Genomic DNA, 14,138 nt, shown 5'->3' with positions numbered 1-14,138 from the left:
AGCTCCTTCAGAGATCCCATGCCGGGGGAGCAAAACAGTGAGCGGAACCAAAATGGAAGCACAGGTTCTCTCTGAAAAACATGCCTGTTTACATCAGTTCTGGCAGAGTTGGGGAGTTTGTACAAGTGTAGTCCTTGCCCTGAAACAGGGTAATAAATCTGTGAACAAATATTATGCATGTTCCTAGCCACAAATCTTCAGGGAATGTTGCTTTGTAATGGGAAGGCCAAAGGAGACCAATGTACAATGAAAATATCCTTGAAATGACTAACAGTTTGACAGTCTTGTTCCCCAGTGCAAGGTATGTACAAGACAATATACTGCTTTTTCTTTCTCTCCTTCCCTCCCTCCCCTGCGTTAATAACACTGCCTTAGAGGTTTTGGAACAAGATCAGGTATGTACACATACAAGCAAATATGTACAGATGGGGTAGGAAAACTACTCCTTATTTAAAGAAAAATCTCTTACATTTTCATCAAACATAGAATATTTGTCGTGCTCCAATTTAAACATTTCATGTGGTGGAATCTTCATTTTTGCCAGTTTTGCTGCCTGTAATATAAAGCATGCATTAACTGCATTAGCATCACAATTAATTACTGACAACCTGTTTTTTTAAATAGCTATCTCTGAATGTGTGCAAATAGAAAAGTAAATAATTTGCAAATCAAAGAACATTTAATTCACCATTATTTATCATGTGAAAAGAAACTTCCAGTGAGGAACAACTCAGTAAATCATAGATGTGTTTGTCTGGGAAAATAAAAAATAAGTTAATGTTTTAAACTTGCAGAGAACAACTTAATACAGTAATTGTGGTGCAGAAACGCAAAACAACTTGCTTATACTTTCCGAAAACTACATGCGATTTCTGCTCATTTGGTTCCTTAGTGTTTTAAGCGTAAACACAAAGCAAATACTACTATTTATAAACATGTTAAGCAATGACCTCACTGCAAAGGGAACCACCTTTATCGACATAATTCCCTGCTGGCAAGAACAAGTTTCTGTGCAGGTCACAGCAGGATCTGGATGCAAGTAGTTGCACTGAAAATAAATTGAACTTTCACTTATTTGTGAACAAGCACATCTCAGAATCCTTTCCAAGGCATTTATGCCCAATACAAGGGAATCACCTTCTTGAACAAACGAAGAGAACTACTTGGAATCTACTGAAGATAACTGCTATTTATTTGTTTTTTCCCTCTGTATGTGACACTCTCTAGAAGTTTACTTCCTCTTGTAGCCCAAGAAAGCATTTCCTGTGGTTAGAGTCATCAGCATGGCAAACAATCTTTTCCTCCTCCAAGTTCACCTACTCTGGCCTCACCCAAAGCCTAAAACCTTTAAGTGATCACAATTCCAGCTAGCTAGACGAAATGTGCTTTTACAATATACTACATCTCAGAGTTCAAGCATAGGGAACAGAGAGAGTCTCAAAGATAAGACAACTTGTTTTTCATGTATACCTGTGACTATTTGGTTCCCTTTCCAGCGTAAGTGACACAACCAAAATCTTCCCTAACAGGAATGTAAGATACCACTTTGGCAATTAAGAAAGTAATACTGTCTATACACTGAAATATGTGCTACAAGATCTGAGAAGCTTCTGCAGTCTTCATTCTTGTTTTGAAAGATGGCTGCTCTATAACAACAGCCATCAAGGAGATGAGTATTCAAATCTAAATTGCAAGCCAAATCCATTCTGAGCAGGAAAGTGTAGAAAAATAAATAAATGGAGGTCCAGTTAATGTTGTGCAGGGAGCCTGTGTTCTAATGCAGTCTTTCCTGCACGTGACTACTGCTGTTAACACTTTTCTTCAAAACCAGATTAAAAGAATTTGAACACTTACTTCCTGCTCTTGTTTTTTCCTGGCTGCTTCTTCTTTCTTCCTTTTTCTCTCTTCTTCAATCTATGAAAGGCAGTGTTAATGAGCAAAAGGTAACTATTTCAGGTAACTACTTCATTTTGTTGTTTTCTATAAATCTGAGCCAGCTAGCTAGCTCCACCGGATATCTAATTGCAGACAGAACTGACAGCGTAACCTACAGCGAAAACACTATGCCTTGTAATTAGGATTGTCTGATACTTCCCACTGGAAGACTTTGTTTTCATTTGCTTTTATTCACAGTTAAACCAGTTTTAACTGTTCAGGATGTGTTTTGCATGCAAAATGTATACCTATGAAAGAATACAAAACTTGCAAAAGAAATGGTCCTGCCATTTCACAGGGAAAATGTTTTGCAAATGTCTTTAATAAGACCATATTCCTCTAATATTTTAAGCTCTTGCCTCAAACTGTGAAGATGTTACAGTTTCTCAAGTAGCTGCATCCCTTGATGTTCCTAGGGCAACGACTATCCAAATTTAACCAAGTTAAAAACCTTTAAAAAAAAAAAAGTATCTTGTACTTGCTTAGGAGACCCATTAGTTTTCTAAGGGTTCTGCCAGTACTGAACATAGCACTGTTTCCAGGGAAAATGTACTCTAGCTGCAGCTTCTACCCATCGATTATATACAAACTGCCCTCAAATGCCTTTTTGATGAAAACACCTGGAACTGGCTGCAACCGTGTCTTATTTTTCCCTTTTTAAAAAAAGTCCACACGGAAGAAGAAATATTGGGAATTCTTACAAACATTTCTAGTCATGATGGAATTTTTTAATCTGTTAAAACTGAAGACAGATATATAAAGCGTTACTTTAAAATACTACAGAGTCAAACATTAACACTAAGAAGTGCAAACAGGAGGGTATCTGTACAGGCTTTCTGTATGTGATTTATGATTCCTGATGTTTATATAGCAACATGTAACGTCTTGCCCTCACACCTGGAATATCTCACTTATTCATGCTACATTAAGATTTAACCAGTGCATTTTGTTTTCATATAGCAAATAAACACAGTCTAGTTCTATTGAAAATGTCAATTTCATTTGTACAGATAAAAAAAGTCAGAATCAATTTTTCATTGGAATCATTCTTTCAGAGAGATAAAACAATATGTATGCAATACTCAACATCCCTTAATTAAATGAAGATTTAAAAAAAACAACAACAAAAAAACACCTTAGTGGTATTCATTACATCCCATAAAGAATTTTCTAGCAGCTGCTGTTTGAAAAATCCTTTTCCTGAACACCATTCTAACTTTAGTATCTACTCTGGTGTATTATTTCTATTATTATTACTAGGCTTACAAACTATCAGGGAAATGTAAAGGTATCCATAGATTCTACATTACTTTAAACATAAAAAAATATGGAATGCTTAAAATAATAACCTTTTTCTTTTCTTCTTTTTCTTTCAATAATGTGTCCTTATCCACTAATTTAACCACAGTTGGAAGTCCTGAAGAAGCAAAAACAAAAGAATGAGTTTTCCATGCTTGAATAGTGAAAGATAAACTTTATATTACCTTATAATTTTTTTCAAGCTGAATGCAAATACAACAGAATGACTACTTAAAAATGACTAAGCAATTAGGTACTGTAGAAAAAGACTGTGATATATATTTTTATCCTATATATATTCCAAAATACATGTACATAATATGTACATGAAAATGGAAATCCATTATGCTATAGATTTGCAGTCCTTGAGTATGGTGGATTATTCAATATCAGTCTTGACAGCTTGTTTTCCCACAAGAAAATAAGATTATAAAAACAGATACCTAAAAATTCACAAGATACAGAATTGGGTACCTTCATGATCTTCAAATCGAACGCCAAGTTCAGGAAGGATGTCATCTCGAAGAGCATCGCTCAACTGCAGCACTTCAGTTACTATGGAGAATGAAAAATACTTACAGTTAAGTAAGATTTGGTGAAAGTATACTGCTATCCTGATACATACTTATTTAAATGCAATTAAGAAATTGCCACTCTCTCACACAGGTTGCACAGAAAGGTCTTTTGTTTTAAAGCGATAGATGTTTTTAAATAAATTCTGCCTTCTTTCAGCTACAGAGAGAGGAAGCATGTTTCTTTGCAGGAATTCATACATTTCCTCTGAGATACCGCTATTGTTCCTGAAAACCACAATGAGAATTTCAGTTCAGTACCATAATCCCATAGAAGTCCAAAAACCTTTCCTTACTAAAAAAAAAATCATTTAAAAGGAAAAAAAACCAGGAACTTCTAAATCTGTAATTGTTTGTTCTCTTTTACAGGAGCACACTGTTAGTTCTCTGTCTCACCACTTCACCTTAGGATGAAAAAAGTTACACTGTAGGAACACAACAGATTCATATAATGAGGAGCATGGAAATTACTGAACTGGAGTGGATCGGAAGTTAATTAGTCCTACAATCCAATGCTGCACACAGAGTGTTCCTTGTATTGTAAGCTCAATACTCCATGCAAAATACTTATACTGTGTTACAACTCTGGATATTTTAAATACCCACATAAAATACGCAGCACACCCACTATAATAAATTTTACTGAGTTCTGAGTTTTTAATTTTTTATGACAATTTTTTGGATTAAAAAAAATCATTTTTAAGTTCCAAATTTCACTGAATGTCCCTTTTGCTTTGTGTTACAAGACAGAACCTTACTTTCATAAAATCAATCATAACTGCATACATATATATATATATTTTTTTTCTGAACTAGTTCTCTCATTTGTTTCCTGAATCAAATTTGTCACTGTAATTTCTTTCCTCTCTTTACAAGACAGGAAGGTATTGCTTACAAAATGTTGAGTTTTGACAAATGTACCACATTTAGAAATGAAACAATAATATACACGTTTCAATTAGGAAAACAAAATGGAGGAAATTAAATGTTGTTACTGCAACAGAAAGCTAATACAAATACCAGGCAAATTAAATTGTTTATCTTGTCCTGCTCTTTACTGCCTTCATTACATAAAAGTCTCTCAAATCACCAATTAGATAGCAAGATCCCCTTAAGTAAGCAATAAATAAACCCTAAAAAGTTTGCCATAAATCTCAGTCACACAATGCAGCAGATGACAGTAACAAATGTTAAGCTGTGAACTGCAAGGAAGGAAGCTATCTTTGTTGTAAAAGCCTGCTTTCAGTTAGGAGGAACATGCTAACTTCATAGACAAGGAAATTAATGTAATACACTTTGAAGAATTTTCAAAATAAAGGTAACTTAGTTAGTTAGTTCTTCATTCATTTTAACTCTGCCACAACAAATCTAACCTCTCAATCAAATGTACACTAAGCTACCTCTAAAATCTATTCTCAAACCCTTGAAACAACTCCTCGGAGCTTTGCTGAACTATGGAATGGAAAGGGAAGAACAATTTAGAGACAGGAACAGTTAGTACTAACAATGATTTTTCACAATTAATCAAGGCCATAAAACACATCTTCACTGTTGGTTTCCATTACGACAGTTTAGTTACTACTGTGAGGGGCAGCTTTGCAGGCAGGACTGCCCATTTAAGAGTTCTGGCTTGCAGAGAGGGTATATGCAAAGCTGCAGAGGAAGTCAGGCTAGTTACAGTAAAAAGGACTACATAAGGCTTACTACATCCCAGCTTCTTACTTGCTTACCTGCCCAAGCACTTTGCAAAAATAACCCCCAAAACATCATCTCATGTCATAGCAACCTTTGTCAGTAATACAGTTGTCTAGGGCACTGAGAAAGGAATTAATTTTTAAGGAACAGGAGGGGGAACAGGCAAGAAGGGGAGAAGAAAGAAAATCCAAGCTAATTCAGGAATGATACAACAGTTCTGCCAAGGTACAATGGATGGGTGCAGGACACAGGAAGATGCTAATGGCTGCTGCAGGATTTCCGCTAAGAAAGGTTAAGAAGAATCACAAGATTTTGTATCCTGTGCTACATCTAGCAGTGACTTTGAAGGACTAGTATTTTATTGTTTTGCTAACTACAGATAAATTTGTCAAAGCAATTGCAATCCAAACATCCTCTGGTTCTACAGATAGTTATCTTTCCTGTTGCATCTCTGCTTATCACCTGTTTTGACCTAGCTGTTTTTTCGAGCAAGACAGTTGTAGCAGAACAGAGTTTAAGTTTGTGTTTCTGGATGGCATCCTGATTACCTTTTTTTTTGGGGGGGGGCAGGTGGGGGGAGCGGTGGGAGGATGCAAAGAGCAAGTTATTAAGAATGCAAGATTTAGGTGAAGTAGATGCTATTAATTCTTCAAGGGAAAATTATCTTCATACAACAGATTTACTACCTATTTACTCAGGTAAGGAATTGCATCAGGTGAGAAATAGCAACACAGTTACAAGGAACCAAATGCACCATGAAGATCCTTGTAAGTTGCCCTTATGAACTCAATTCAGTAGCATTTTTTGATACACAGTCTTGCATTTAGGAGGAAACACTAATATAAACAGATAGATTGGGTTAGTAGGTAAGTGTTCTTTCTCCCTTTTAGCAGTGACTCAGATGGTTAAACATAAGCAGTAATAAAGGTCTCAAAGCTAATAATTCAGGCAGTAAAAGCTTCCACCCAGACACTGGATTTAAGCACTGCACGTTTTAGCAGCATGCCTTAACCTGCACCTTCATCTCTTCCATAACTGAGCCTCAGAAAGCTGAACAGTGGACAGAGCACTGACTATCCCAATACCATAGAAAGGAACGGCCACATTGCAGGACAGCTTTCTTTGCTGGGCAATCAGCAGAATGACTCTTTGGATGACAAAACAGTGCATTTTATAGGAGCTGTTTAGTCTGCTGTGAACTAAGTCATTACTTTTCTTTACCCAGATCAGTTACACACAGTGAACCACGCTGATGTTTGATGCCACTCTAAAGAAGCCATTAAGATAACAAGTGATAAGATTATCTCAGTGGTTGTTAACACTAAAAAGAGTTGACTCTGACCTATGCAAGGGAATTATGGATGTCATATCAAGGGCGTATCAGATACACTTATTGCTTATTCAATAAAACAGCACAATCAAAGCTTTTCAAAATGAGACGGGGTGTGTGTGTCAGGTGTAGCCCACAACAACTTCTAGGAAACTCCCAGATGAATTTTCAAAAGAGAACACCAAATTATCATCTTGGGTACCACAATTCCAATTGTGCTAACAGCTAAGAATGAACATCTCAGCCTATTTAAACACAGATGCTATCTGTGTAGCAATCTACATTTCTAAGAGAATGCGTTCTCCCTGTGAGAGATGATGGCTACTACTTTCATACCAAGAAAGCAGGGAATGCCCTGAACTAGAAAAACAATAGCTCATCCTCTTCATTCCTGAACTTTTAGAGTCTTTAAGCAATTAAAAGAAAATGAGCTGAGTAGCCTGTAAATGATTCCCAAATTAAAGAGACATGTAGCAGAGACATAAGTATTAAAAGCAACTCTGATTTAAAGATGCCTTACCTTTATTCTCTAAGCAAAGAGACTGCAACAGCCAGATCATCCCTGTCCTCCCCAGTCCCACATCCCCCAAATCTCATGTGCAACAACACAGGAAAAAGTAAATTCTCACCTTTTTTCTCTCTGGCAATTTGTCGCACTCCTTCTCTGAACTCAGAGAGAACTTGTAGGTATGGCATCACTGTAGATTCAATCTGTAGGGTAATTATTTCTACAGTTAGCTAATCATAATTTAGATTTAAAACAGGTCCTTATCCACTTCATATTTACATGCTTTTGGATATAAGTTGACCCTCAGGGCAGATATGTATCAATAAAAAGTGTCATTGCTCTATTGATGTCAAAGGAGAGACGATAATTTGCATTAACTGACAATTCGCCTTTTGGGCTGATAAAATCACCTTGCCTCTCTCCATTCCTTTTTCCTCTCTTTGCAGTTACAGATACATCAGTTCCACAGGCTTATGCTATGGCCCAGCTGACTATAATGCAATACATAGGCGTAAAAACAGCTGCCAAAGATATGCTGAAGAGCTACACCCAGATGAATTTGCCCCTTCATGTTCCATGTTGTCTTACTTAGGTCAAACTGCTTGTCACAAATAAATCAAGTGAAGCTCATGTTAAGACTTATTCGCATTAGAACAGATCTCAAATGTCTGTGTATCCTTACTGTATTTGGTTCCAGTACAGTGCAGTTGTCTGTACTCCCCCCCATGACTTCCTCCTCAACACAGAGCATGGGGAGACTACTGTTGAAGTATTTCAGGTGTGAATAAATGCTGTTCATGAAAGCTCAGACAAGTCATCCTGAGAATCCTGCTTTCAGGGTAGCGAATAGCAACAGCAAGCTGTCTGTGAATGCAATGAACACTTACAATTACAGATCAGGGCTGTTTGCCATCACATCTCTGGAATCCTAAGAGGAGAAGCTGGGCACCCAGGGGACTGCTTATATTAAAAGTTTAATTACTTTGAAGCGTGGGGGAGAGATAGAGAAAAACATAAACACACACACTTCTGTTTCACCTACAGTTTCCAAGTGTCTCTCCCATCTGTTAAATCTGTTACATATTTCTGTGCAATTCGCAGACCAGAGAGGCTGTTATGCTCTAAAAGTACCCATGTGAAAGGACCTGATGGGCTCAGGTAAAACTTTTTGTAAATGTGAACGCTACATGATCATCTTCACAACCACAAGGAAAGTGGTTGTGCTAAGTCTGGCAGAAAGAAGAGACCCTGGAAACTACATGAGCTACAGCCATGTCTCTGCTACCCTCTTTATACTGAAACTACCTCAACATGCAAATGAAGTGGCATCAGGAAAGCATGTGCCATCCTTACTTTATTAGATATACCAGACATCTAAAGATGAAAGATTTTTATTTCCAGAATAACTAACCTGACAGAAATGCTTAAGTCATTTGGAAAATGAGACTATGGAATCTGAGGTTTTCTGACTGCACATCTCTCCAATTCCCTTTCAAGTCGATCAATGAACCATGGTAATTATGCTTGCTTTTCTGTCAGAGCTTTTGAAGAGGATTAAGTCTTTTTTGGAGATAATGACTTTCAGATCTATTGATTCCTTCATCTTTTATTTGGACACAGAAGCAATAGGCCTGATTCACAGCTTTCTGTTTTAATGACAAGTTTTCCAACCCGGAATGTTCACTTGGTAATTTTTGCTAAGAAAAGTAAGTATCTGCAGATTGAAAGAGGGTATATAACAATTAATGGAAGAGCCAAAACATTGTTGATATTATACATCTTTATGCTATAATGATTAAATCAGAAATGTCTTGGGTGATAAAAACAGAAGTTTTTTTCCTGTAAAATGCAAAATAAGCTGCTCTGGGTGGGTACCTGACTACTGGTTTTCTGTGAACTGACTGTGTATACAAAAACAAGAACAACAAAAAACATATACGTATTTCACTAACAGGTGTTGAAATTCCTTTTCTGCACCAGATTCTTTTGACTCCACTAACCTCAGCAACATTACTTTAAAAGAGTGTAAGGCTTAACTTCTTGTTCCAAGCTACTGCCAATCTTCCCCTAAAGCTCTTAGGAACACTACTTGAATGAAGTGTTAAATACAGATTTAATTTTCATCTTCCCTAGATAAGTGTTAAGATGCTGTCTTTCTCCTGAAATTCAAAATAATTTTGAGTTAAGCTAAAATTCACTATTGATGGCTTTTAGCACGGAATGCTGAGCATCTTCGTTATCCTTTGTATATCATTATTAGATATTTCCACAGCACAGTAATGTAAGTGTTTGCATGAGCAATTACCAGACGAGTGTTCACTGACATTCAGTGACAAGTAAGCTTTTCTCTTCCTCTGGTGAACTAAGGGGTTTTTGTTTGTCTTTTTGTTTTGCATTTGTTTGTTTTATTCCTTCTAAGGAGGAACAGAAAAACACATGATCACAATTTTGAATGCAAAAGTGCATGAGACCAGCACTAGAAGCTACCCAATATCAGATGTTGTGCCATATCAGTGTCCTTTCTCATAAAGATTTTCTCATGAACAGAAAGAGCGAAGTTGATGGCTTTGCAGATGGAGTTATTTCTCCTGCCTGCCCCATGAAACATTACTATTATTACAGGGCCCATCAGCACTTTCATCAGGCATCTCCCACATATTTCTAGGAAAATTCTGCATTACAGTGGTACTGCTGAGTGACCAAAGCAAAACAGCCTTCAAAAGCCAGATAAATACCGTGGCTACAAAATGAGATCAGAAAAAGAGATTGAATTGAGGATGAAACTCCAGCTGCCTCCAGGCTGGTTTTTGGTGTACCACAAGGAACTTTAATCAGTATAATTGTATTTTTGAAACTACTTAATATACAAATCCTTGTAATGAGTCTTTATACAGTATCATGTGCTGTCTGTAGTTAATGTGGTTTCTTAAACAGATTCATCATTCAGAAGATGAGATAATTCTTTTTCTGGTTGCTGTACAATTTGTCTGTTATTAAGTCAAACAAACCTATAAAATAACAACTGTCATAAAAGAAAAATCCCACTTCCTTAGCCAATTAATTATATTGTTTCTACTTATAACATTTGAATCTGAAGTAACTCAGCTACATACCAGTAATGTAATCCCTTTATCTAACCTAGACTTTCAAAAGGACACAGAGTAATTTTGTACAGTGTACTTTGTCCTTCACTTACATTTATGTTTTGACTATTCCCTCCAACAGGAAAACCAATTGCGTCATCACTTTCTATGGCACCAAAAATCTGGTCAAGGGGAAAAAAAAAAGAAAAAAGGAAAAAAAGAACAGGTTGTATACATCAAGTCACAGGTATGTGAAGACTAAGCAAAATCACATGTACTAGGGTTTTGAAGCCACCTAGTTCATTTAACCCACAATTCACTGTGTTAGTAAGAATTTGTTTTGCTTTTTAATTGATACAACATATTAAGCATTGGCTTTCAGATTTAGGTTTAATGCAGTCAGATTTGACATTTTGACTTCATTTTTTTTTAATGTCTGATTTTCTGTTTATGTAATAGGGGCTTTCTACGGCTGAGCAAAACATCAGCTGAAATTATAATGGACTATAAAGGGTTCCAAATTGTTCCTGTTGCAGCATGCACTGCAGTTTGGGATTGTTTTGCTTGGGGTGCATGTGGAAGATCTCTAGTTTCCTACAAGATAAAGAAAATCTGTACAGATCCCTACGTATTTGCAAAATACAACAGTTAAAATTGCACAGTGCAATAGCAACTTTACTACTTGCTATTACATACCTTTAGCATTTGAGTGAGATAGGAACTGATGTTTTCTAAAAGAAGTCTGTTTGGCATTTGTCTGGAAGATTTCTTTGCAGCAATATAGGAGTTTGACTGACTGACTAACGAACGCATTTCTTCTAAGACAGAGCGAGTGTCAATATTGTCACACAGTGCTTCATGAATTGCTGCTTTCTTGTCGTAAAAACTAAGAAGAAAAACATTTTTTTTTTTACTATTTATGTCAAAAGTATCTGCAATCTACTCTAAAGAACTTTTGTTAGAGGAGTGAAGGGAGCCTAAAAATGAGATTGTCTTTTGTTGATCAAAGTTTACATCTGAAGGGGAGGAAAAAAAAAAAAAGATGAGTGAGAGAAAGGCATCATCACCATGATGCAGCTGTTTTGCTACTACAAACAAAGGCAGGCAGGATAATCTAGCTGGTAACAACTATCCAAACAAATTACATCTAATGCATTTTCAGCAGCTGACTTTTTAATACCAGTTATTAAAAGCAGTTCAAATTGCTTATTTAGTACTTATTATACTTTTTAAAGTATTGATCTCCTATCCCTAGGTACCACCTTAGGAATCTGTTTACCATCTTTCTAACGTGGAACACCAATTTGGAAATGAACTTACCACAAAGAGTAGCATTATGAAGCTGCTACAAGCAGACAAAAGGAATAAATTCATGCCAACTATGTAATGTTTATAAATAGGCATAATAAGCAATATATTATATTAAGCACTGTTCCATCACACATATTAAGACTTTTTCAAACAACATACTTTTTTCAGAGAAAAGAAAGTGAGAAGTGGTGGATAAGACAAAAACAAATATCATGAAACATAATCTTCTGTTTATCCCACTTCTTTATCCCTCTCTTTTGACCTATTACTTATTCCCCCCACACACCCTTTTTATATTTTTTTAAAGGGTTCTCTCTACCAACCCGAAGATGAAGATTGAATTTTCACTAAACAGAAGCATCTGCACTTGGTCTTACAATAGTCAACATCTCTGTTCGTGACAGTGAACTGAATTAGGAAAAATGTTAGTACCACAACACAAGAAGCTTCTTTTTTAAATTTCACATGTAACAGAAGTCACATAGGAAGCTGTTCACATGACAAACAATAACAATAGTTTGTTATAAATGTGAAAGACTGCTATATTGATATCACTGTTTTTTCTCCAGTCAATAACATTTTCAAATATCAACACCCTGATCTTTTGTACTTTTAGTCAAGTCATTTAACTTTTGTTTGTCTTCAATTTAGTTACTCCACTTTGAAATGTGTAAAATACTATTTTCATGGTTGTAAAGACTGTATACAAATTATCACTCACTTCTCAAATAGGATGACAGCATCTCAAGTAGTAAAGGAAATTACAACTATCTAACAAATGACTTATATTTCCCTACACAAGACATGACAGTGTACTTAACACAAATGAAAGGAAATTCAACAATTTCATCTAAACTTCATGAAGCTGCTGCAAGATTAAATTCACTATCTTGTATAGAGCTGAGATACTCAGTGGAAATGCTACCAGACCTGTAAATACCACTAGCAAGTCATTTTGCAACGAATAAAAATTAAACATGCAGCTACATGTCTATTCAGAGAAGAAATAGGAATGCTTCACTCACTTTTTGTTCAGCTCTGCTTCCTGATTTTCCCATTTCTGAAACTGGCCTGTAACATTTGTGGGAGCTCGAAGAATATCCTTCACATTTAAAAAGAATTCCTAAAGAAGAAGAACATAGTTCAAAACCTGTTTAGATTACACACAAACAGGATTTACTATAAAAAAAGCATTACTTCAAACTTAGCCTTGTAAAACTTATGGTTTCAATGCTATTTTGGCTAGGATCTACTGAATGGCTCTCACAAGAGGGAAACCCCCACTTTTCACATAACTCTATAAATCACAGTCAGACTAATTCAGTTCTGTGTCTCGTCTCTACCACTGCCTGATACAACAATGATACTCTAACATTAAGCTGCTCAAATACAGTACCATTTAAAAAATAATTAGATAGGAGTTCTTATGTCAGATTTTCATGTGTTGCTAGGAATGGAAAACAAGGAATAAGAATGGCTTTATAGCAAGGGTTTTTTTCGTGCAGCCATCCAGCTTGGTGAAAAGTCATTTTCACTTATTGTGTGTCCCAAGCCAAATATTTTACATAAATAGCAGAGTAGCTTCAGCTGGAAAGCCCAACATCAACAATCTCAAAATGCTGTACAGCCTCCTTGTGGGAAATGTGGGTTTAACTCACTGCTCCAAACTACGCAGGGATAGAAACTGTGCCTGACACCTCACCTTACAGCTGATAGGAATAAAGTCAAATGTTCGATGTATGTGGTGAGGAAGACAACGTAGGAATAATATAGCCCTTTGTCTATATGTGCAAAGTCTGGTCTGGTAGAGAGTGTCTGTTGGACTCAGTCCTATCAGCAAGCTAAACTGAGAAACTAATCTTGCATGTAATTGCCAAGATGCTCAGAGATGTCAAAACTTGGACAGAGCATACACCTGCAGAGAAATGTAGCTGTCTGTGGAATTTATGTGACTTGAATGTTCAATGGTAGCTAAAGAAATACTGTAAGATCCCAAATGATGAATTCAGAAGGCAAACGTCTGGGGATATGGCCTGTACATCCTTGGGTTCTATTGCTTGAAACACATTACAACAATAGAGAGCTTACATTACAACAATAGAGTTTAGAGAGCTGGAGGAAGAATGGCAAGCTTACTTACATTCATAAACTTCTCATACTGAATAGCTGACTCCATGGTGTTGTTTGAATAATCCAGCGTATCCTTCCAAGAGTGCATGAGGAAAGCCAACCGTAACTGTCGTGCTATTAGGAGTTTTAAAATAAACAAGGAAAGCAATATTAAACTAAATAAAAGTATTTTTATGGCCTCCAAAACTATAATGGCTAAGTACATAACAATTTTTAGTATTCTTACTCTCAGTACATCTACCAAAAAAGCAAGACCATTATTATCCATACAGATA

General features: G+C 36.2%; 1 protein-coding gene and 1 long non-coding RNA gene across 3 annotated transcripts in view; one reads left to right on the top strand and one right to left on the bottom strand.

Moving 5' to 3' along the window:
- Nucleotides 1–14,138, bottom strand: part of CARS1 (cysteinyl-tRNA synthetase 1) — a 34,399-nt gene that overhangs the window by 1,792 nt on the left and 18,469 nt on the right. For both annotated transcript variants that reach the window (XM_083839001.1, XM_083839002.1), the window contains 9 exons: nucleotides 13,874–13,977; nucleotides 12,759–12,856; nucleotides 11,119–11,308; nucleotides 10,536–10,604; nucleotides 7,461–7,542; nucleotides 3,709–3,789; nucleotides 3,285–3,352; nucleotides 1,855–1,914; nucleotides 470–553 (listed from right to left, as the gene is read on the bottom strand). In XM_083839001.1, coding sequence (XP_083695127.1) covers nucleotides 470–553; nucleotides 1,855–1,914; nucleotides 3,285–3,352; nucleotides 3,709–3,789; nucleotides 7,461–7,542; nucleotides 10,536–10,604; nucleotides 11,119–11,308; nucleotides 12,759–12,856; nucleotides 13,874–13,977 — 836 coding nt within the window. The remainder of the gene's footprint in view (nucleotides 1–469; nucleotides 554–1,854; nucleotides 1,915–3,284; nucleotides 3,353–3,708; nucleotides 3,790–7,460; nucleotides 7,543–10,535; nucleotides 10,605–11,118; nucleotides 11,309–12,758; nucleotides 12,857–13,873; nucleotides 13,978–14,138) is intronic.
- On the top strand, nucleotides 10,564–11,881 carry LOC310900717. Its single transcript, XR_014585350.1, has 2 exons — nucleotides 10,564–10,669; nucleotides 11,678–11,881. It is a non-coding gene; the product is annotated as an uncharacterized lncRNA (long non-coding RNA).

The sequence above is a fragment of the Anser anser genome, assembly GCF_964211835.1.
Source record: "Anser anser genome assembly, chromosome: 5".
Lineage (NCBI taxonomy): Eukaryota > Metazoa > Chordata > Aves > Anseriformes > Anatidae > Anser > Anser anser.
The sequence above is the reverse complement of the archived record's forward strand: the minus strand, read 5'-3'. Positions and strand labels throughout refer to the sequence as shown.